The sequence below is a fragment of the Tribolium castaneum genome, chromosome 7 (assembly GCF_031307605.1).
Source record: "Tribolium castaneum strain GA2 chromosome 7, icTriCast1.1, whole genome shotgun sequence".
NCBI lineage: Eukaryota > Metazoa > Arthropoda > Insecta > Coleoptera > Tenebrionidae > Tribolium > Tribolium castaneum.
The window spans coordinates 1,977,649-2,002,248 of NC_087400.1; the positions used below are offsets into that span (position 1 = coordinate 1,977,649).

The window sequence follows — 24,600 nt, forward strand, 5'->3', positions numbered from 1 at the left end:
ACTCGAGGTATTTTCAACGGAATTTTCATCAGTTTTCCCTAATAACTACAGATAAAATCGTTATTTTTTTGGTTTTGTATCTTTACCTTTAAAAATTGATAACTTTTTCGCCATTTGAAAGTCAAAGCTGAGATTTTTCCTATGGCATTATCAAAAATTTGGGCCACAATTGGTGTAGTTTTATTTGATAAAATTTCAAGATAAAATAATACTTACCTCCCGAGTTGCATATTATTTTTTTCCTACTTAATGGGTCAAAAAAAACGCAAATAGTTATGATAAATATAATTTTAAGGGGTTTTTAAACACATAGGATTGCATTTTCACGCAGATTACGTAAGTATGCAAAATTTCAATTCATTGGGACAACGGGAACCCTTTCAAATTTGGCTCCAAAAGTATGAAACAGACAGACAGACAACAAAGCAAGTTAAATAAAAGCTTTTAAAAATGGAAATTAAAGGTCAAAAAATATTTTCTTCTAGTGTTTTTTGAATTACTCGAGGTATTTTCAACGGAATTTGCATCAGTTTTCCCTAATAACTACAGATAAAATCGTTATTTTTTTAGTTTTGTATCTTTACCTTTAAAAATTGATAACTTTTTCGCCATTTGAAAGTCAAAGCTGAAATTTTTCCTATGGCTTATCAAAAATTTGGGCCACAATCGGTGTAGTTTTATTTGATAAAATTTCAAGATAAAATAATACTTACCTCCCGAGTTGCATATTATTTTTTTCCTACTTAATGGGAAGAGGGTTAAAAAACGCAAATAGTTATGATAAATATAATTTTCCAAAAATTGGTTAAAAATTACATTCAAGTTTGAGTTTTCTTCTTCTTCTTCTTCTTTTTGGGTTCCAATCCGCTGGCGAACTCCGACGTGGTCAAACTGACCGACTTGATCTTCCTCTTGTGCGTCTTCACCTCTTCTTCATCCCTAAACAAACCATCGCCTTAATAACCAGTAGACTTTCCTAATGATCTATCGCATCATTAATATCAGAATTACCCGAAAACGTAAAAACAAAACCCGCACACTTGCCATTCATTAACAGTGAAAAAAAAGCGCATCAGCCGCCGCCGCCGCCTTCATTGTTTTCCAACTTAAATTGGATGTGAACGCAATAACGTATAAAAATGTAAAAAGTAATAAATCTAATAAAGCCGGTGGTGCGTTTTTTATGCAACAACTTAACGATTAATCACGCGGATTCATTAATTACATTTATACATGATTATGAGTCGGTTGGGAGTAAAGCAGTGCCGACAACCTACCGGATGAAAAACACCGCCGGTAAGTGGGAAGGACTGCCGTTTATGGCAATGACGCTACCGATGTAAAAATAATTAATATCTAATCTAGGATATAATTACTGGCTACATCCATCAAACAGTTCGGCCTGGAATCGCTCCCAGGCGAGCGCTTTCGGATCATTAGAGTTGTTCACTTCGTGCAAAATAACTGCTTATTGTTGACAACAAAGAGATAATCACTTAATTGGGAGACATGACAAAGAACGAGGAAATTTGGTTTAACCATAAATGGACCAACACGACCCAAAAAATATTTGTTTGATACTTTGCATAATGTTAACTAACCTTGACTAGAAGAAGCGGTTTCATTTCGTTTCAAAAAAAAAAAAATTAAACGTTTGCAAAATAAGAACGGTCAAGGTTGTCGCGTTTTGGGCCAAAAGATGTCCTGAAAATTCCCCATAAACAAGTTTTTATTGACTGATGGCGATAAATAAATATACAGGGCGTTCCCGTATTCCGATTTATTTTTTTTATTTTTGACAAAGCTAGTTTTTGAGGAATGACGGCATTTTTTTTGAATGGAAATCGACACTCCTTTATTTAAAAAAATCCAAAAATAAATTAAAAAAAGAAAAAATACAATAAAAAAAAGGTAGAAAATATGGATAATTTTACACAAGGTGCTTTATTTTTTTATTCATTTGTTTCTAAAGCAGATGTTAAACTATTTCTTTATCAACTCTTTTGAGTAGATAAAATAGCACCTTAACCGCAAGGGTAGATAAAATGTTTTAAATTTATTTAATATAATGAAATTACAAAATTCCAACATGTGAATTTGAAGGGTTAACAAAAACTTTTTTCTTAGAAGTATAGACAATAAAGTTAAAAAAATATTAAAAAAAATTAAAAAATTAAGAAATAAAAAAAAGTTAAATTTGTGCATAATTTTAGACAAAGTGCTTTATTTTATAAGAAACGATGTTTTTTATTTATTTTTTTCCATAGCAGATGTTAAAGTATTTCTTTATCAACGTTTTTAAGTAGATAAAATAGCACTTTAAACGCAATGGTAGATAAAATGTTTTAAATTTATTTAATTCAATGAAATTACAAAATTCCAACATGTGAGTTTGAAGGGTTAACAAAAACTTTTTTCTTAGAAGTATAGACAATAAAGTAAAAAAAATAAAAAAAATAAAAAAATTAAGAAATAAAAAAAAGTTAAATTTGTGCATAATTTTAGACAAAGTGCTTTATTTTATAAGAAACCATGTTTTTTATTTATTTTTTTCCATAGCAGATGTTAAAGTATTTCTTTATCAACGTTTTTGAGTAGATAAAATAGCACTTTAAACGCAATGGTAGATAAAATGTTTTAAATTTATTTAATTCAATGAAATTACAAAATTCCAACATGTGAGTTTGAAGGGTTAACAAAAACTTTTTTCTTAGAAGTATAGACAATAAAGTAAAAAAAATATAAAAAATTAAAAAATTAAGAAATAAAAAAAAGTTAAATTTGTGCATAATTTTAGACAAAGTGCTTTATTTTATAAGAAACCATGTTTTTTATTTATTTTTTTCCATAGCAGATGTTAAAGTATTTCTTTATCAACGTTTTTGAGTAGATAAAATAGCACTTTAAACGCAATGGTAGATAAAATGTTTTAAATTTATTTAATTCAATGAAATTACAAAATTCCAACATGTGAATTTGAAGGGTTAACAAAAACTTTTTTCTTAGAAGTATAGGCAATAAAGTAAAAAAAATATAAAAAAATAAAAAAATTAAGAAATAAAAAAAAGTTAAATTTGTGCATAATTTTAGACAAAGTGCTTTATTTTATAAGAAACGATGTTTTTTATTTATTTTTTTCCATAGCAGATGTTAAAATATTTCTTTATCAACGTTTTTGAGTAGATAAAATTGCACTTTAACCGCAAGGGCAGTTAAAATGTATTAAATTTATTTAATTCAATGAAATTACAAAATTCCAACATGTGAATTTGAAGGGTTAACAATAACTTTTTTTAGAAATAGAGAAAATAAAGAAAAATAAAGTAAAAAAAATATAGTTAAACAAAAAAAATAAATTTAAATATAATTTTAAACAAGGTGCTTTATTTTATAAGAAATGATGTTTTTTATTAATTTTTTTCCATAGCAGATGTTAAACTATTTCTTTATCAACGTTTTTAAGCAGATAAAATAGCACTTTAAACGCAAGGGTGGATAGAATGTTTTAATTTTATTTTATTCGATTAAGATATGGATAAAGATAAAGAAATCCAAAGAAAATAACCAAAAAAATAAAATCAAATAAAAAGATAAAAACATAGATAATTTTATACAAGGTGCTATTATTTTTCAGTACTGAGGACTTTATTTTGTAAGAAATGATGATTTTTATTTATATTTTTTTATAGCAAGTGTTAAACTATTTCTTTATCAACTCTTATAAATAGATGAAATAGTGCTTTAACTCTTTTTTCTTTTTTCTCTTAAACTTTGAGTTCGGTTATAGAAAAAATGTGGTATTATACACGACGATAAAGATTGTTTAAACCTATCCACTCGTAGATAAACAATATCTTTATCGTCGTGTATAATAGGTAATAATAATAATAACAATAATAATAATAAACTATTTTTGTGTTTAGGTGTCGTAAAAAGTATTTTCAAGCTAACATTTTTTTTAAACAATCGCCCTTTGTTAAAGCAATGGCAAAAAGATAAAGCCTTTTGCGTAAAATCATCAAACTTTTTACTTACTTAATTTTTAATATAATTATTTAATTTTTTTTAATATTACCAGAAGGATAAAGAAGTGAAGTAAAAAAACAGCAAACAAAAACGTCAGTTTTCGAGAATTTTTGTCAAAATGAGCTCACCCTGTATACAAACTAATCTTTTATTATTGTTTATGGAAGCTTACATCTGTAAACATCTTGATGCATAATAGAAACACACAATTTTATTTGTTATTATTTGATTTATTTTAAAACTTGGGTAATTATTGTGATTCATCAAAACAACAAACCTGGGTTTATAAACCCTGTTATTTAACGTAATTGCATCATTCAACATCAAGCAGCCACAAAATGAAGTGTTTGTTATTTTTACTAGTCGTGATTTTCGTTGATTTGAGCAAAAGTGGCCAACTTCGTAAGTTTTAATTTAATTTTGATTTTTTTTCCTCAAATGATTTTTTCGTAGCTTCAAAGTTCCAAAAATGTGGTCGGAATGATAACAAATGTTTAACACTTGCCATAAAAAATGCGATTGAACAATTGACCGTGCCCATGAAAGAGGCGGGTTTGCCCAGTCTTCACCCATTGGAAATACCAGCACTGACCATCGGTGCTGGTACAGGGCCGGTTCAGTTCAATCAAAATTACAAAAATTTGAAAATTTACGGCCAGACGAAAATCGACTCGATTGATGCAAGTTTTCGCGAAAATATCTTAAAAATGGATGTGCACTTTTTCGAAATTGTGGCGAATTTTGAGTACGAGATTGATGGCAAAATTCTGGTTTTTCCCATCAAGGGGAAAGGAACGGGCGTTATCGCCATGGGTGCGTTCAGTGAAAGTTGATTTTTGGAGTTAGTTTTTTATTTATTTATTGTAGACAAGCCAGAATTTGCTCTAACTTTTATAATGGAAGAATATGAGAAAAAAGGTGAAAAGTATTACAAAGTTAGCAATACAACAATGTCGATAGAACCACAAAAAATTCAGTTTGGATTTTCCAATAATGTCTTTGGGGGCGATAAAGATTTCAGTGATAAAGTCTTGGAAGCGATGAATGAAAACTGGAAGGAGCTTTATGCCGATGTAAGGCCGAGCTATGAAGAAGCCTACGGGCAAATTTTTATGTCCATTTTTAACAGTTTTTTAAGCAAAGTGCCGATTTCTGAACTGTTTGATAGCTGATTTTTATTTAAATTGTTGTTTTTGTAGATAATTATTTTTTATTATTATAAGAAAAATAAATGCAGCAAGAGCTTGTCACGAGTTTTTTTTTACTTTTTGGAACAAAAAACATTCTTGAATTTACAGGTTTTCAAGTGCAAAAAAATTGAATTTAACGGATTTTTAAGCGAACAATCTTCAAATTTAAAAAAAATTGATGATTTATTTTATTCACTTAAAGATAAAGATAAAGAAATCCAAAGAAAATAAGCGAAAAAAATAAAATCAAATAAAAAGAGAAAAAACTTATGGATAATCTAATACAAGGTGTTTTTATTTTTCTGTACTGTTGGCTTTATTTTGTCAGAAATGATATTTTTTATTTATATTTTTTTATAGCAGATGTTAAACTGTTTCTTTATCAACTTTTTTGAATAGATAAAATAGTGCTTTAATTCTTTATTCCCTCTCTTTTTTCTCTTAAATTTGAAGTCTGGTTATAGAAAAAATGTATTATACACGACGATAAAGATTGTTTATCTGTTCGTGAAATAAACCTATCCACTCGTAGATAAACAATAAACAATTAATAGGTAATAATAATAAAAAACTATTTTTGTGTTTTAACAATCGTCCTTTGTTAGGGCAATGGCAAAAAGATAAAGCCTTCATCAAACTTTTTTTCTTTTAATTAACTTTTAATTTATTTTTTTATTATATTGAATTTAACGGATTTTTAAGCTTATCTTCAAATTTAAAAAAAACTGATGTTTTTTAGTCTATTCTGTTTAAAAGAAAGCAAAAAAATGCAAAGTAACAAAAAAAAATTGCTAGAAAAGAGTTTTTGTGGCTTTCTAAATAATGCAGGTACATTCATGGCATTCTCTCGAATTTTTTCAAAACACTGTAATTACGCAAACCTTTCTCTTCCCACTTCCATTTATTTGAATAAAAATCGCTTAAATGAACTCGCATCGCTTCTTATTCGCCATCAGCCAAACAGTGGCTCGTCCGATCCAAATCGCGTTTGTAATTATTTCGCAGCTAGAGTTCTCGCCATGAAACACAACAGTGTGTGCGATTTGATTAATGCTGGGGTCATTATCGCATTAAACCGGATCGGGAATGAATCGGTTCGGTTAATGCGTCCAGCCGACACATGGCGTGGACACAAAGCGCTACTTTAAACACATAAATAAGCTGCGATGAGTTTTTTGCCTGTATCAAACTTTTGTTAAGCTCATTTTTCACGCGCAATTTGCGATTGCTGTTCGATGTTTTTCTAGACATTGTCTATGCCATACAATAGCAAAGATACGCATTGTTTGTCGCCGCGTTTTATTTATTAACCGGAGAGAAAACGCACGAAACACCAAATCGCAGATAAGAAGGCCGAGCGGAAAAAGTCACATTTTCTTGACTTGAAAGGATTTCAACGGATTAATGGACGGGGAAAGAACGGGGATAAAAAATTAAAATTACGTATAGGCGCAAGATTTCAGTTCGTTCGGACAACGGGAATAAAAAATATAAAAATTACGTAAGTGTGCAAGATTTCAGTTCACCGAACTTTTTCTAATAGATTCAGAATTGTAAACCTCATAGATTGACTTCAAAATTGAACAAATGATGGATAACAAAAGATTAAAAAAACGAAAAAAATTTATCAAAAATCCTTTAATTTTTTGAGTTTTGAAATGGATTTTTCCTATTTTCCTATTTTCCACCTGTTTGTCGCAACAAAGAACAATAAATATTAAAATTACGTAAGTGTGCAAGATTTCAGTTCATTTGGGCAACGGGAATAAAAAATATAAAAATTACGTAAGTGTGCGAGATTTCAGTTCATTCGGACAACGGGAATAAAAAATATAAAAATTACGTAAGTGTGCAAGATTTCAGTTCACCGAACTTTTTCTAATAGATTCAGAATTGTAAACCTCATAGATTGACTTCAAAATTGAACAAATGATGGATAACAAAAGATTAAAAAAACGAAAAAAATTGATCAAAAATCCTTTAATTTTTTGAGTTTTGAAATGGATTTTTCCTATTTTCCTATTTTCCACCTGTTTGTCGCAACAAAGAACAATGAATATTAAAATTACGTAAGTGTGCAAGATTTCACTTCGTTCGGACAACGGGAATAAAAAATATAAAAATTACGTAAGTGTGCAAGATTTCAGTTCACCGAATTTTTTCTAATAGATTCAGAATTGTAAACCTCATAGATTGACTTCAAAATTGAACAAATGATGGATACCAAAGATTAAAAAAACGAAAAAAATTGATCAAAAATCCTTTAATTTTTTGAGTTTTGAAATGGATTTTTCCTATTTTCCTATTTTCCACCTGTTTGTCGCAACAAAGAACAATAAATATTAAAATTACGTAAGTGTGCAAGATTTCAGTTCATTCGGGCAACGGGAATAAAAAATATAAAAATTACGTAAGTGTGCAAGATTTCAGTTCATTCGGACAACGGGAATAAAAAATATAAAAATTACGTAAGTGTGCAAGATTGCAGTTCACCGAACTTTTTCTAATAGATTCAGAATTGTAAACCTCATAGATTGACTTCAAAATTGAACAAATGATGGATAACAAAAGATTAAAAAAACGAAAAAAATTGATCAAAAATCCTTTAATTTTTTGAGTTTTTAAATGGATTTTTCCTATTTTCCTATTTTCCACCTGTTTGTCGCAACAAAGAACAATAAATATTAAAATTACGTAAGTGTGCAAGATTTCAGTTCATTCGGACAAAAGTATTATTAGGTTAGCAATACAACAATGTCGATAGAGCTACAAAAAATTCAGTTTGGATTTTCCAATAATGTCTTTGGGGGCGATAAAGACTCCAGTGATAAAGTCTTGGAAGCGATGAATGAAAATTGGAAGGAGCTTTATGCCGATGTAAGGCCGAGCTATGAAGAAGCCTACGGGCAAATTTTTATGTCCATTTTTAACAGTTTTCTAAGCAAAGTGCCGATTTCTGAACTGTTTGATAGCTAATTTTAACTTAAATTGTTATGTTTTTGTAGATAATTATTTTTTATTATTATAAGAAAAATAAATGCAACAAGAGCTTGTCACGAGTTTTTTTATTCGATTGTATAAAAAATTAAAATTACGTAAGTGCGCAAGATTTCAGTTCGTTCGGACAACGAGAATAAAAAATATAAAAATTGCGCAAGTGTGCAAGATTTCAGTTCATTCGGACAACGGGAATAAAAAATATAAAAATTACGTAAGTGTGCAAGATTTCAGTTCATTCAGACAACGGAACCAACGGGAATAAAAAATATTAAAATTACGTAAGGGTGCAAGATTTCAGTTCATTCGGAATGTGGCTCGGAAAAATGCAACAGACACAAAGCAAGTTAAATATGTGCATTTCTTGCAGGTGTAACAGGTCGATAATGAGTCCTTTATATGCGATAATAGCAACATTTCGAATTAACCTTAATAATGAAACGTCCACAACCCCGTTAGTCTCGCGTTATTATAGATTTGTTAAAGCGGCATAAAATAATAACGATTGTGATCGAACAATGAGTAAACCGTTCCGTTCCAATTTTTTCTCCAATTAAAGTCGATGAAAAAATTTCCAAATTTTCGGCAAAATACGTCGTTAAATTTGGTCACGATGGGTGTCGAAGCAGTGAAGCGTGATGGTAATTTTATTTTAATTTTGACTTACCCATGGGTGGCCAGTTTTTTGTTGAGTCTTCGTGGCTGCACTGTTGATACTTGACCTTTGACGATTCTTGCAACACTGCTGGGGGTTTCCCTAAGCCCGAAACTTGTGACATAGTGACCTAAATTGACGGTTTTAAAATTGAAAATGGAACGCAGCTGGCCGGGGAACGTGTTGTAGAAGCGGGACCAGGAGGAGTATGCTGAGAAAAATATTTTTTATTTTCACAATTACTAGTCAAAGTCAAAACTATTAGTCGAAGGACTAAAATAAACATTCTAAAATGGAACTCTGTTGGCAAATTTCTGAGATATCGGGCTCGGAAGATTTAGGTGGGACACCCTGTATATGTCACCCGTCCGGTCATTAATAACCCGGTGTCGATCGCAATGGCCCCAGTTGGGGCTTTATCGATTATGGGCATAAAACGTAACATTTAACTCATACAAAACTGAGTTTAGATGCACAATAAGAATGAAAGAGCGCTCCGGTAAGTGAACCGGCTGACCATGACTGACGACCGTCCATTCCACGTTGATCGGTTGACAAGTAAAAGTGCGTTTCTGTGTACGCACCACATCGTCACTCACACCCGCCGGTAATCAGTCAAATGGACGTCTATTTGATAAAATGTGGCCACTAATCACTAGCGGAAATGATAGATTATTGGACAATTAAAAACGTGTATTAATCACTAATTTTTTGGCCCTTTGTTGTAAAACGTCGAAATATGTTTTTTAAATACAGAGTGGCTAAAAAGTATGGATAGTTAAATATTTTCAGAACGGTTTAACCGAAAACCTTGAAATTTGGGGAACAGTTAAGTGTTTAAATTCTCTCATCTGAGAGCTTTTTCAAATTTTTATCGTCATTTATTTTGAAAATTCAAGGCTAACTTGATTTTTTTTAAATGGCACGAAGGGTCAAATTTTTAAAAGGGCATTTTTTCTGAATTCAATGATGTAACATGATACCCACCTTTACTTTTATTAAAATGTAAAAAAATAAAAATTCAAAAATTTTCTGGAATAGTTGAACTAAGTTAGCTTTGAAAATACTGTCATTAACGATATCTGTCACTTGTATTTTAGCCAAAAATTAAACTTGGGTGCAATAATTAGTTTAATAATAATACATTTAAGTAAAACTGAGCGAAAAAAATCTAATGTGGGTTTATCATGGAGACAGAAAGCCAAGAAGTTAGTGGAAATCAGTTTGAACATCGTTTGTAGCATAAAAATCAAGTATTCCGTGTTTAAAATTTCTTAATTAAAACGTTAAAAGTGTTATTTTAACAATCATTTTTAACTTTTATTTATTTTCTGGTGAATGAGCTAACGATAGATAAAGACAACATTTCCAAGGCTAATAAGATTTTAAATTTTTCAAAATTTTCGATTTTTTCTAAGTTTCGATTAAACCAAGGTATGCATGTGTTATACCATAGAACTCAGAAAAAAATGCTCTTCTCAAAAATATTAAATTTGACCCTTGTTGCTATTAAAAAAAAATCAAGTTAGCCTTGTAGCCGAAGAACAAATGGAGATAGAAATTTAATAAACCTCTGAAACGATACAATTTATAATAAGTTTTGATGAATAGTTTTTATAATATTTAACTGTATCCACACTTTTTATAAACAATTACTAACCGAAGCAGGCAAGACGGTGCAAGTCCTTGTCCTTCGTCAGCGCCGTTTCGAAGCGACGTTGCAGAGCTGTTGCGGCTTTTTCTTCTTCGGGTTCTTCCATCAAAGTGCATAGGTGTTTGAGAAATTCGGAAGATTGCCGTTCTTTTAAACTAATACGTTTATTTTTGTTATTTTTTTTAACGTTTCTTCCAAAAAAAAAACAACTTACAATACTTTGTGATCCTGCAATCTGGCAATGTATTCTTGTTCTTCATGAGTGAGGAAGATCAAGGAAGAGCCTGATTTTCCAGCCCTTCCGGTTCTTCCAACTCGGTGAAGATAATCATCGTCTGATTGCGGACCTGTATATTGAATTATACAGTCTGCTTCAGGGACGTCAACACCACGAGCTGCTACATCCTACAGAAAAAAATTTCCTTCCCAAATCAATAACTCAACCGAATAAATAAGTAATTATTAATAAAGCAAAAATTAAAATTAGATTCATATAAAAATTATAATGAATGGAAACAAAAAATTGCATTTTCTTTGTTCAATGGACTAAAAAAACAATGAGCATGATTAATCCATTGACAGCCTGAAGAAAATTTAAAATAAAATCAAAACGTTGCCATTCGATTATTGTGCTTTTTCCGTCTTCACACATATTTTCCACCTGTTTGTCGCAACAAAAAACAATAAATATTAAAATTACGTAAGTGTGTAAGATTTCAGTTCATTTGGGCAACGGGAATAAAAAATATAAAAATTACGTAAGTGTGCAAGATTTCAGTTCACCGAACTTTTTCTAATAGATTCAGAAATGTAAACCTCATAGATTGACTTCAAAATTGAACCAATGATGGATAACACAAAAGATTAAAAAAACGAAAAAAATTGATCAAAAATCCTTTAATTTTTTGAGTTTTGAAATGGATTTTTCCTATTTTCCTATTTTCCACCTGTTTGTCGCAACAAAGAACAATAAATATTAAAATTACGTAAGTGTGCAAGATTTCAGTTCATTCGGGCAACGGGAATATAAAATATAAAAATTACGTAAGTGTGCGAAATTTCAGTTCATTCGGACAACGGGAATAAAAAATATAAAAATTACGCAAGTGTGCAAGATTTCAGTTCACCGAACTTTTTCTAATAGATTCAGAAATGTAAACCTCATAGATTGACTTCAAAATTGAACAAATGATGGATAACAAAAGATTAAAAAAACGAAAAAAATTGATCAAAAATCCTTTAATTTTTTGAGTTTTGAAATGGATTTTTCCTATTTTCCTATTTTCCACCTGTTTGTCGCAACAAAGAACAATAAATATTAAAATTACGTAAGTGTGCAAGATTTCAGTTCATTCGGGCAACGGGAATATAAAATATAAAAATTACGTAAGTGTGCGAAATTTCAGTTCATTCGGACAACGGGAATAAAAAATATAAAAATTACGCAAGTGTGCAAGATTTCAGTTCACCGAACTTTTTCTAATAGATTCAGAAATGTAAACCTCATAGATTGACTTCAAAATTGAACAAATGATGGATAACAAAAGATTAAAAAAACGAAAAAAATTGATCAAAAATCCTTTAATTTTTTGAGTTTTGAAATGGATTTTTCCTATTTTCCTATTTTCCACCTGTTTGTCGCAACAAAGAACAATAAATATTAAAATTACGTAAGTGTGCAAGATTTCAGTTCATTTGGGCAACGGGAATAAAAGATATAAAAATTACGTAAGTGTGCGAGATTTCAGTTCATTCGGACAACGGGAATAAAAAATATAAAAATTACGTAAGTGTGCAAGATTTCAGTTCACCGAACTTTTTCTAATAGATTCAGAAATGTAAACCTCATAGATTGACTTCAAAATTGAACAAATGATGGATAACAAAAGATTAAAAAAACGAACAGAATTGATCAAAAATCCTTTAATTTTTTGAGTTTTGAAATGGATTTTTCCTATTTTCCACCTGTTTGTCGCAACAAAGAACAATAAATACTAAAATTACGTAAGTGTGCAAGATTTCACTTCGTTCGGCCAACGGGAATAAAAAATTAAAAAATTACGTAAGTGTGCAAGATTTCAGTTCATTCGGACAACGGGAATAAAAAATATAAAAATTACGTAAGTGTGCAAGATTTCAGTTCACCGAACTTTTTCTAATAGATTCAGAATTCTAAACTTCATAATTTGACTTCAAAATTGAACAAATAATGGATAACAAAAGATAAAGAACGAAAAAAATTGACCAAAACCCCTTTAATTTTTTGAGTTATTTTACAACATTTGAAATAAATTCTTTATCCTTCGTGTTGGAGCCCCAAATTCGCGCCGAAATAGACTCCTTTATGCCCAGCTCCTGAACAAAAGGCCAAAGAAGAGGCATCGCCCGCAGAGCTAAGAATGTAACCATTTTGTATCGAATGGAAAAATGTTAAGTGCGTTCTTTAAGCACGAATGATATACATTTCGTTGAACAATTTGTGTCTGGAATTAAATTCGGCCGTTGAATGGATAAACGAGTGTGATTGTAAAGCGGTTGGAGATCTAGCCGTCATTTAACAGCAGGCCACTTAAGAAATCCAATAACATTAATCGGCACAGATAATTAACTATCCGATCGAATAATGGTGACGACCACAAAGGATATTAGTTCATTTTCGACAAAAATGTTATCTCATCACGATTTGTTTCAACACCTGTTTACTTACACTTAAACGAAACAAATAACTTGGGTCCCACTTACCGTGCATAATAGAATTCCCCTTTTGGCGGCCTTGAACCCCATAAAAACCTTCTTCCTAGCCCCCTGATCCATGTTTCCATGCAGCTTGAAAAATTCGCTCTCGAGCACAACTTCCTCCTCCTCGTCACTGTCCTCAAAATCCTCATTTTCCAAAACCGCCACTTCTCCAATTTTCAATTTTCCCCGATTTTTGGGCATTTTTGCAAAATATTTCGTAAATAAATCGTAATGGTAATCAACCATTTGGCTCGTGGCCATGAAAACGAACACTTTGTGCTTGGCTTTGGCCAAAAGTACGGCCGACAAAGTGAAAAGTCTGTGTTTAATATGAGTCATAATAAACTCCTGGGTGACGGTGTTTGGTATGACCATGTGGTCGGGGTTTATGTCGGGAGAGTCGTCAAGAGTGTCGATATAAGTGTGGTTTTTCATTAAAAAGTCTGCTAGTTCGGCTATGCCTTTGTTGAGAGTGGCTGATAAAAGTATTGTTTGTCGTTTTTTTTCTTGGTTTTTTGATTCGACTTTGACTTGTGTTTTTTTGTGCAAAAGCATCGCCATGGGGTCATAATCAGAGTGTTGTTTCGTCCGATCTAACGCTTCTACTATTTTTACTATATCTTTCTTAAACCCCATGTCTAGGAGACGATCGGCTTCGTCAAGCACTAGACATTTAACATTTTCAGTTTTGAAAGCAGAAGTGTGTAAAATGTGGTCTAGTAACCGACCTGGAGTACCGATAACAACATGCACTCCTTTACGTAACTTATCTTTCTCAGTTTTTCGGTTTTCGCCGCCGCATAAATGGCCGATTACGAGCCATTGAAACGTCTAAACAAATCAAAAAGTTCAGAGAAAATAGTCTTAAAGGTTTGAAGACGACTCACGTTTATTTTACCGAAGATTTCATGCGTTTGTAAGGCTAATTCTCGCGTTGGTACGACTATAATAGCTTGGACTCCATCCTGTCGTTGTAAACGAGGTTCGACACTTAGAAGAGCGTTCATTATTGGTAATGCGTACGCTAAGGTTTTGCCAGAACCGGTTTGGGAACGAATCTTGAAAAAATTCATTGAAATGGTCTTTTGCGATTTTTTATTACAAAACTATTCGGAAAAATTGAACCATTTTGGTGGGAATGTACGTGAAATGATTAGGAGAATCGATTGGTGTCGAGAAAATCGCCAAATTCGCAACGGTTTTTGAGTTATGAATTTTTTACCATTTTGCCTATTTTTTGCGTTTATTTGAAAACTATTAGTCGGAGAATGATGATCTTTTTTGAAGAAGATAGATAATTAAAAGAGCTTTCCAACGATGGTAAACTTCATTGGGTTATCTCTAATAGTTTCGGAGTTATTGCTCGATAAATGTTAATTGGAAAAATCAAACATCAAAAAATCGAACATATGGACTTTTTGTGGCTTTTAACAACTTTTGTGGATTGTTAAGACATGTAGAAGTCCATAAAAATTTACTGGAGTGAGTTTAAAAAAAAAAAATTTACACCTCTTTGAAGGTAAGTAAATTTTAGCAAAAAAATTGAAAATTTTAAATCTCGTGAAAAGTTGGTATAATACAGAAAATGAGCCGCTGAATTCAATGGAACAAACCGCATTGCTCTACGACTTTTAGTTTTCGAGTTATGAATTTTTTTGTTGAATAAAACTGTTCACCATAAATAATGGCTACGCTAAATTTAGGCAAAAAATTTTAAATTTTTTATTCTTGTGAAAAATTGATATATTATGTAAAATGAGCCGTAGAATTCAATGGAACAAACCGCATTCCTCTACAACTTCTAGTTTTCGAGTTATGATTTTTTTTGTTGAATAAAACTGTTCACCATAAATAATGGCTACGCTAAATTTAGGCAAAAAATTTAAAATTTTTTATTCTTGTGAAAAATTTACATATTATGTAAAATGAGCCGTAGAATTCAACCGAACAAACCGCATTGCTCTACGACTTTTAGTTTTTTTTTAATGAATTTTTTTAGTGAAAAACTTTGATCGCCTCTGTAGCAGGAACCGTTGCCCGGAGTGGCTCCGGGTTTGGTCGAAAAAATAGCTAAAATTAAGCGCTATCAGATGTTTTTTTGTTCGTTGCTCTAAGTTTTACAGTTTCCGAGAAAAACGCAAAAAAAGGTTTCCATTTGCACTTTTTTTCAATTTTCAACCGCCAATTATGGCGAAACTATTAGAGTTATCGAGAAACGGAAAAATGGAGGACAACCGTAATAAAAAACTCTACAAAATGGCATAGGACTGAAGGCGATATCTCGCAAAAAATTTCAACATTCAAACGCCGATTACGGCCAAACTCAAAGAGCTAGGAGAAAACGCTTTTTTCCATCGAAAAGAGCACATCAAAATCTATAAGATAGAATCGGTTTTATTTGATTTTGAGACACTTTAAAAATTGACCGATTTTAAGGGGGGGGTGTTAACTTTTTTAATTTTTTTTATTTTCTCATTTCTGGCTAAACTATTCAAAAAAGTGGAACTATTTTGATCCATACCTATGCAAAATGATCCGGGGAATCGATTGGCATCAAGAAAATTGCCAAATTTCCAATAGTTTTTTAGTTATGAATTTTTTAAAATTTTACCAAATTTTGCATTTATCAGCAATTTACTCGAAAACTATTGGTCGGAGAACAATAATTTTTTTTAAAGAGATAGATAATTCAAAGAGCTTTCCAACGATAATACACTTCATAGGGTTATCTCAAATAGTTCCGGAGTTATTGCTCGATAAATGTTCTGGGTCCCGGAAATCGACCAAAATCGCCACAAAAATTGAAAAAATCAAACATCAAAAAATCGAACATATGGACTTTTAACAACTCCAGAGGGATGTAAAGGCATAGAAAAACGCATAAAACTTTGCTAGAAGTTAAATGCCTTTTTTATTTTTATATTTTATATTTTATTTTTCTGTTGTTTAAAACTTACCAGTACGTTTTTTCCCGCCAAAATCTCCGGAATGGCCCGCTCTTGAACATTCGTCAAGTTAACAAACGAATGTTTTTGTAAATTGGCCACCAAATATTTATGTATTTGTAAATCACTGAACTTTTTTTCCCCACTGAACACTTTCTCCACCACTGATTTTCCCTTAATATTTGTATTCACGTAAATATCCTTATGTCTGACGGCAAATAATGAGTATGACGTGGTTGCACTTTTATCACCACTTCCTTTACTAATTTGTTGATTTCCATCACTTGCTGCTTTCGCAGCTAATTTATCTTTTTTCTGTTTCCTTTTAACGTATCCTGATAATTTCTCTTGTTGATTATCATCGGGTTCGAGTGATTTATTTTTCGCAGTTCTTGACTCTGGAGCTTTTTTAGGGGGGGCTGTTTGTTTTTGTGTGGAGACTTTTTTAGATGATTTTTTACGCACAAATGCTTTCCCTGTAACTTGCGCTGCGTTATTCCAAGTAAAATCAAACGAAGTCATTGTTAAAATTGCACTTTTAACCAAAAAAATCCGAATAATAGAGAAAACACAAGGGGGGTTAAATCATCCAAAAGACAATAAATAACACTTTTAGTTGATTATTTTGGTGGCATTTGCACCTTTTTCATTTTTTATTTAAACGTAAACACGTTTTTTAGCCAATTATAACACTTTTAACTTCGATAAAAAGTTAGGTTAACACACGTGTACGTCAATGTCGAAGTTGTCTGGAACAAAATCGCAGGAGTTCGAATTGCCATAATCCCTAATAAAAAAATTAATTAATGTTTTTTTATCATTTTTTCTTAAAGATTAAAATTTCAAATAATGCGTTTGTGCCTGGCATTGTTAAATAACCGATTGCGAAATTCAAACAATACGCAAAGTTCAATTGTAAAAAATTCCAAGATCACACTGCCTTAAGAATATCAATCACCCAAAATGGCACCCCGACAGAAGCCATTGCAATTCGGCACGGAGTTTGCCACTAATGGACCACTAATGCGCCACTAATTCCCGCAATCCCTATTCAGGCGAAACACACAAACAACAACGCCAATGAATTTTCCCTTACAATAGTCGATGGCCATTGATTTGCTTTGGAGGAGATGTTTAACAGGACGCGTGCGAGCGTTCTTGCGGATTATCGACGACATTTAATGGAAAAGACTTGGCAGAAGCGTGGATAATTTTAGTGGCCATGGGGCAAATTCTATAATACTGATAAATTGCGACGCAAATGGACTGGAAAGGTTTTCTAGTTTTGGGCCTATTTAAAGAGGGATTTGGCAGGATTAAGGGGAATGCGTAATTCGGCGCTTTTTATAGCCGGTTTAGGGCACAATTTAAAGCTACTTACTGTGGGTTACGACAAAGTTTTGATTGAATTTGCTATAAGATATGATAAATTTTTAATTAAAAAATTAAAAGTCAAATAATTTAATGACTAACTCAAAACTGCGATTTTACAAAAAATTACAACATTAAAATTTACAAAACGTCGGACTTATTAGCAGCAACTTTTATTCTTAAATAAATAAGTTCTTATTTTCAACAAAACCAAAAAAAAAAGTAAAAAAATAGCAAATATACAAACAAAACAAATAAACGACACAATATACTCGTATGTATAAAAAAATGCAATTAGAGAAAATAAATGCCTTATTTGCACAAATGCTTTTTGTGTAAATATTCTCAATAACTTTTATACCTTTTGATTTTATTTAATTTTTTTAGTTTTTGCTTTAATTTTTTTATTTTTTTATATTTTACCAAAAAAAAACCAAAATGTGTACTATGTAAAATACATCACATATGTCAGTTGTCTTTGAAAAAAATTAAAAAGAACGTCAAAAAATAGTATTCAAAAAACAAAATCAACCTGTTCCAGGATTTTTTGAATTTTGAAATAGTCAATGAAAGTTCAACTTTATAATAAAATTTAAAAAACCTATTGACTTTTTTTGTACTTTTAACGACTCTAGAGGATTGTAGAAGCATAGAAAAGTCTATAAATTTTGATAGAATAAGTTTTTTTTTTCATTTTTGTTATTTTATTTAATTTTTTTATTTTTTTACTTTATTTTTTTAATTTCTTATACTTTAGCCAAAAAAAAAAACAAAAATGTGTACTATGTATAATACATCAGAAGTGTCATTTGTCATTTAAAAAATAAAAATCAAATGGTTCATAGATTGTAAACCAATTTTGAGTGAAGTTCTTTCAGGATTTTGAAAAAAAGTCAAAAAAAAAACTTTTTTTTATTTAAATAATATCTACTCACCATTTTGAATTAATGAACAAAATTTCATTTTTTCACAAAAATGTCGCGGGTTCGAACCCGGATCAGGGCAACAATTTTTCTATGAAAAAAAGTGTAGAAAAGGTAAGGAAACAACACGTAAGCATAAATAAGAGACTGAGAGAACACATAGACTTATAAACGTAAAGCGGAGCATAAAACTGACAGAAATAAGATAATAATGCGGCAAAAAGTAAAAGTACGTAAAGGCGCAAAATTGTAAACGTAAGAGCACATCATAATAAAGGAAAATACCTTTTGTTTTGAGAGAAAAAGAGATGAACGTAAAGGTGAAACATCACTTCAAACTTTAGCTTTGAATCCTTAGATGACTTTTTTTTAAGTTATAAAAAAAATAAACGAATAATTTAATTTGTCTAAAAATTTTTAAATGAATTAATTAACTCATAAATAACTGACTTGTTTGAATTTTTAAATATTTTATGTTGAGTTAAATTTTTTGACTTTGTAACTGAACCGATATTGGTTTTAAATCTACAACAGTTTCCGCCTTCTTTGCTGAATTTCTGATTTTTGTGTGCTCTACATATACTTTACCAAAAAAACAAAAATGTGTACTATGAAAAACACATCAGAAATGTCAGTTGTCATTTAAAAAAAAGTCAAAAAGTAGTAGTCAAATAATAAAATAAATAATAATAAAATGAAAACTCAACCTTATAACAAGATTTAAAAAACCATTATTAAAGATTTGTTTAAAAAATTTAATAATCTATAAAAAAAAGTGTTATTGCTAGTTGTTTCTCTTGAAAATTTAGTGGGGTCCAAAGTTTGTCGTCGTAAACCTGCATCTAGAAGCGTTTCCTTTCATTTTTTCCTTTACCTAAAGTTAGGGTTTTTGTTAAACTTGTGGGGGTCACCCGACTGTCTCTTAAAATACATTAGGTGGTACGTTCCGGTCTCGAATCGATGCTCGAATCTCCTAAAAGTTTCCAACTGTACGTATTTTCCATTTGGACTAAATCCAATTTTTAGGCGTCCATTATTCAAATGCGGAGATTTATAGGCGACGCGCGGATATAAATCCACTGAAAATACGAGAAAATGGTTTGACTCGATGCTAATTTATTACCGCAACGCTTGGGTGCCAACCAAATTGTTACAAAACTCGAACCGAACTCACAAAGACATCATTTCCCGATCGGAATTTATAAGGTATCGGGTTTTGTGTTCTCCAAACGGCCACAAATAAAATCCACAAATTGCAAACGAATTTATTTTATCCAAACTTTTCATATTTGCGATGCGGTAAAAACTTGCTTGATAAATACTTGGCGGGCGTTTTTAGCAGTAGTTTGCTGGTTTCGTGCCACAAAGCAACGGAAAATGAAGCAAAAGTTGCAGAAATGCTTGTGTTTTTCCAAGGATTTCACGCTGGCTGTCAGACTTATTGCTTTCGTCGGAATTGTAATATTTTGGCTTTGAAAAACATTGAGTTTTTGAACGAATTTGGGGTTTTTAGGCCGTTTCCGTGTTGTTGATAACTGTTTTGCTGAACGATTTGACGGCAAAAAAATTCCATATCAGTAGAAATGTTGCCCTAGCTTTAGGGCTGGACTGGAGACATATTGATTATAGAGCTAATACTTCCCCACAATCTGATCCAGAAGGTAAATAAAATGTAACACTATTTTAACTTTTATTTTCTTACATTTTTCTCGTTTTTCAAAAAAAAGTGATTTTTATTTCTATTTCTATTTTTCTTTCTCTTTCTCTTTCTCTTTCTCTTTCTCTTTTTCTTTCTCTTTCTCTTTCTCTTTCTCTTTTTCTTTTTCTTTCTATTTCTCTTTCTCTTTCTTTTTCTCTTTCTCTTTCTTTTTTTCTTTCTATTTCTATGTCTATTTCTATTTCTATTTCTATTTCTATTTCTATTTCTATTTCTATTTCTATTTCTATTTCTATTTCTATTTCTATTTCTATTTCTATTTCTATTTCTATTTCTATTTCTATTTCTATTTCTATTTCTATTTCTATTTCTATTTCTATTTCTATTTCTATTTCTATTTCTATTTCTATTTCTATTTCTATTTCTATTTCTATTTCTATTTCTATTTCTATTTCTATTTCTATTTCTATTTCTATTTCTATTTCTATTTCTATTTCTATTTCTATTTCTATTTCTATTTCTATTTCTATTTCTATTTCTATTTCTATTTCTATTTCTATTTCTATTTCTATTTCTATTTCTATTTCTATTTCTATTTCTATTTCTATTTCTATTTCTATTTCTATTTCTATTTCTATTTCTATTTCTATTTCTATTTCTATTTCTATTTCTATTTCTATTTCTATTTCTATTTCTATTTCTATTTCTATTTACATATATTTTTATACTTATACTTATACATATATTTATATTTATATTCATTTTTATATTTATATTTATATTTCTGTTTCTATTTCTACTTCTATTCCCATTTCTATAGTTATAATACGTATTATCACTTTTTTCCCTTCCCTTACTTACCGTCTTTACTGTGCTAATTGTTCTATAATTTTAGGTAAAATTATCTTCGCTCTTATTATTTCCTACACACTTTTATTTTTTGCAACCAACGTATTATTGTTTTTGGGCGCAATCTGGGTAAGTGTTTTTAATTTTTTGATTTTTTGGAAAAAATTGTTTAAGGAAAAATTCTTGTTTGCGATCCCTTGGCTAATTTGCGAACTTCTTGGTTGCATCTCGAAATTTTCTGCTTTAATTTTCCACTTAATTGTGGAAAAGGATAATTTGAGTCACCTCTTTCTTATCGGTTCCACCATTTACATTCGTAAGTCTTTTTGTAGATTTTTTTTTCATTGATTTAAATTTTTCCTAGTGGTGATGATTTGGTGGTGGTTTGTGGTTTTTACCGCTCAAAAAACCTGGCAAAGGACGAGACATCCAGAGCCCGAAGTCACATTTTCGATGAACGAAACCGAATTTAATTCAATTTTGTTAAATTCTCCTGAACCGTACCGTGCTAATAGCTTATACACCACTATGTAAATTAAATTTGTTGTTTGTGTTATAATTCGTGCGTTATTTCCCCAAATTCGGTCGTTGTGTTGTTTTCAATGAGTCGCTTAAGTCATTTATAACACCTCAAAGGCGTCCAAAGGGAAACTCGATTAGATTTAGGGGAAACTTATAGTCACAGAGTCGTACAAATTGAAATGTATTCGCTTGATTTTAATTGGTTTAGCGCATAGAGCGTTATAAGCCCGCACCTTCAATCGTAATTAACAAAGTTCCTATTGAGTTAATCAAGGCAATACTCATCGAAACTCGCTAGTTATTAGAGGTTCTGCTCCCTTTATACGTATTCATTACCAGATATTGGATAATTGAATTTCGACACAACTTTCAATAGCACAATCGATGCTGAGGTGCACCTGTCGAACTCGAACCACTCTTATTATTAGTTACTGGCGCAACTTTGGAGCGTTCAGAGGAATTCTAAGCGGGTGTCTAGACAAAAAAATTGTTTTTTTTCCTATTGTGTTTTTAATTTAAATCAGTTGAACTTTAAACAAGAACTGAAAAGATTCGTACTTTTGGGACAATTTTACTTGAAACAAGTAAAAATCTCAGAAAACTGTTTATTAAACGAAAATAAATAAATAATAAATAACTAGTTACATCTTTCGCTTATTTCTAATATTTTTTTTAGTTTGATGTAGTGATTTTTCTGCAATATTTTTTTCCAAGCTGCCTAGTAGACTTTTTACTCACTGTCATAAAAATTGCATTTTATTTATGAAACTTGGCACAAATGTTAGACTATTAGCAGGTATTAAATGGTTAAAATTTGAACGTTTGTAATCAAGTGGTAAAGGAGTTTTTAACACTTAAACTCTTTTACCACAAGTGTTATACTTAAATGTTAAAAACTCCCTTACCACTTGATTGAAATCGTTCAAATTTTAATCGTTTATTACTCGTGAGTAGTCGACCATTTGCGCCAAGTTTCGTCAAAAAAATTCGAATTCCTTCTTGGTGTCGCAATTTTTTTGACATTTAAGGCATTTCTGTAGATGCTGTATATTTTCAGGATTAATACTGTAATTATTGAAAAATAAATATTTAAAAATATTAAAAAAGAAGTATTTTGCATTTAAGAGGTTATAAGTATCCAAGGTTTCGAGGCATTTTACCAGTATATTTTTAAAAATTATTTAATCTCAACATATTTGTAAAAGCACATCGAAGTGGGTTTTGACCAATATACAGAGTCGCTAAAAGTATGGATACAGTTAAATATTTTCAGAACGGTTTAACAGAAAACCTTGAAATTTTGGGAACATTTAAAAGTGTTTAAATTCTATCATCTGAGAGTTTTTTCAAATTTTTATCGTCATTTATTTTGAAAATTCAAGGCTAACTTGATTTTTTTTAAATGGCACGAAGGGTCAAATTTAATCATTTTTAAAAGAGCATTTTTTTTTAAATTCAATGATGTAACATGATACCTACCTTTACTTTTATTAAAATGTAAAAAAATAAGAATTCAAAAATTTTCTGGAATAGTAAAACTAAGTTAGCTTTGAAAATACTGCTATTAGCGATATCTGTCACTTGTATATTAGCAAAAAATTAATCTTGGGTGCAATAATAAGTTTAATGATAGTACATTTAAGTAAAACTGAGCGAAAAAAAATTCTCATGTTGGTTTATCATGGAGACAGAAAGCCAAGAAGTTAGTGGAAATCAGTTTGAACATCGTTTGTAGCATAAAAATCAAGTATTCCGTGTTTAAAATTTCTTAATTAAAATGTTAGAAGTGTTATTTTAACAATTATTTTTAACTTTTACTTATTTTTTGGTTAATGAGCTAACGATAGATAAAGACAACATTTCCAAGGCTAACAAGATTTTACATTTTTCAAAATTTTCGATTTTTTTTAAGTTTCGATTAAATTAAGGTATGCATATGTTACACCATAGAACTCAGAAAAAAATGCTTTTCTTAAAAATATTTAATTTGACCCTTGTTGCTTTTAAAAAAAATCAAGTTAGCCTTGTATCTGAAGAACAAATGGAGATAGAAATTTAATAAACATCTGGAACGATACAATTTATACACTCTTAAGCATAAACCAAATTTCAATAAGTTTTGATGAATTGTTTTTAAAATATTTAACTGTATCCATACTTTTTAGCGACTTTGTATAAAAATACAAACTGTTTTAAAATTTTGAGATTATTTTACGTAAAAATAGTTTAAATTCGAAACGTTTGTACTGTCTGTACTGTCTTAATTTTAAATTATTGAGCTTTGACCAAACTTATATTTTTTTAGCCCAATATCTTTCTAGTTGCAAAATGTGGCCCAAAAGTAATAACGGTTTAAATTTTTATTAAAGAATTAGCAAGTTAGTTTTCTTTAATGTTGGTACCTAAGCAAAAAAATTTCTATTTTTTTCTGCTCGGTATTGTAACTCGAAAAACGTTATTTTTTCTGGTAGTGGATCAGTTTTGTCCCCTTTACCCGTTGAACGCGGCAGTTGTGTAAAAGTGCCGTCTCACTATCCCATCGTCAGTTCATTATTCTTGGTTTGGGAGTTCATAATACCCCCATCAGAGCGGTGTTACCGGCTGCTGTGCGACATACTCGTCAGAGGAAGTGTCCCATCACTGCATTTATGATACTCAAGCACCATGAAAAATAATTAATTGTGCTTCAAAAACCCACTTTTATATTGTAAATGTTTTCGCATTCACAAACATCCACCGTCATCGCGCTTTGTCCTTTCAAAAATAACGTCGACTCGATCGATCCAGGGGGCGGGAAAAAGTTGCGTTTTTTACAAATGTGAGGCAATTAGATTACGGTTTGGCTCGGGGTTGGCCGACGACAAATTTAAAAACTCTCTAACTAGTGTTTTAAAAGTTAGCGTCCGACGTTTTAACAAATTACGCTTTCGTTTCTTTTCATTTCTTTTTAAAAGCGCGTTCAAGTAGATACATTAAAGGGACTCGGCGAAGTTTAAAGCTTTTTAAAACCTAATTCGATAAAGTGTATTAGCTTTTGCGATTCTTTTTTGAAGGGAAATTACTTTGCCAACA

The 24,600-nt window shown here is 30.7% G+C and overlaps 3 protein-coding genes across 4 annotated transcripts; 2 read left to right on the top strand and 1 right to left on the bottom strand.

Annotated features, from left to right (window-relative positions):
* Positions 1–772: 772 nt before the first annotated feature.
* LOC657677 (probable ATP-dependent RNA helicase CG8611) lies at positions 773–16,970 on the bottom strand. The gene is made up of 7 exons (XM_008200894.3): positions 16,219–16,970; positions 14,149–14,319; positions 13,265–14,092; positions 10,737–10,927; positions 10,529–10,677; positions 8,881–9,079; positions 773–939 (listed from the first exon to the last, which is right to left on the bottom strand). The coding sequence occupies exons 1-7, from the start codon at positions 16,726–16,728 to the stop codon at positions 819–821; spliced, it is 2,169 nt and encodes a 722-aa protein (XP_008199116.1). The 5' UTR covers positions 16,729–16,970; the 3' UTR covers positions 773–818.
* Positions 4,290–5,272, top strand: LOC657597 (protein takeout). Its single transcript, XM_008200893.3, has 3 exons — positions 4,290–4,428; positions 4,480–4,839; positions 4,894–5,272. The coding sequence occupies exons 1-3, from the start codon at positions 4,365–4,367 to the stop codon at positions 5,196–5,198; spliced, it is 729 nt and encodes a 242-aa protein (XP_008199115.3). The 5' UTR covers positions 4,290–4,364; the 3' UTR covers positions 5,199–5,272.
* A 2,376-nt stretch (positions 16,971–19,346) lies between the features above and the next one.
* LOC103314540 (uncharacterized) lies at positions 19,347–21,565 on the top strand. 2 transcript variants are annotated; one of them, XM_064357924.1, is made up of 6 exons: positions 19,356–19,489; positions 19,558–19,958; positions 20,014–20,161; positions 21,053–21,135; positions 21,181–21,322; positions 21,371–21,565. In XM_064357924.1, the coding sequence occupies exons 2-6, from the start codon at positions 19,878–19,880 to the stop codon at positions 21,538–21,540; spliced, it is 624 nt and encodes a 207-aa protein (XP_064213994.1). In that variant the 5' UTR covers positions 19,356–19,489; positions 19,558–19,877; the 3' UTR covers positions 21,541–21,565. The 2 variants fall into 2 exon arrangements, 1 of the variants encoding a protein (XP_064213994.1); XR_010334866.1 differs by having other exon boundaries at positions 19,347–19,489; positions 19,558–19,706; positions 19,840–19,958; positions 21,053–21,565.
* The last annotated feature ends 3,035 nt before the right edge of the window (positions 21,566–24,600 follow it).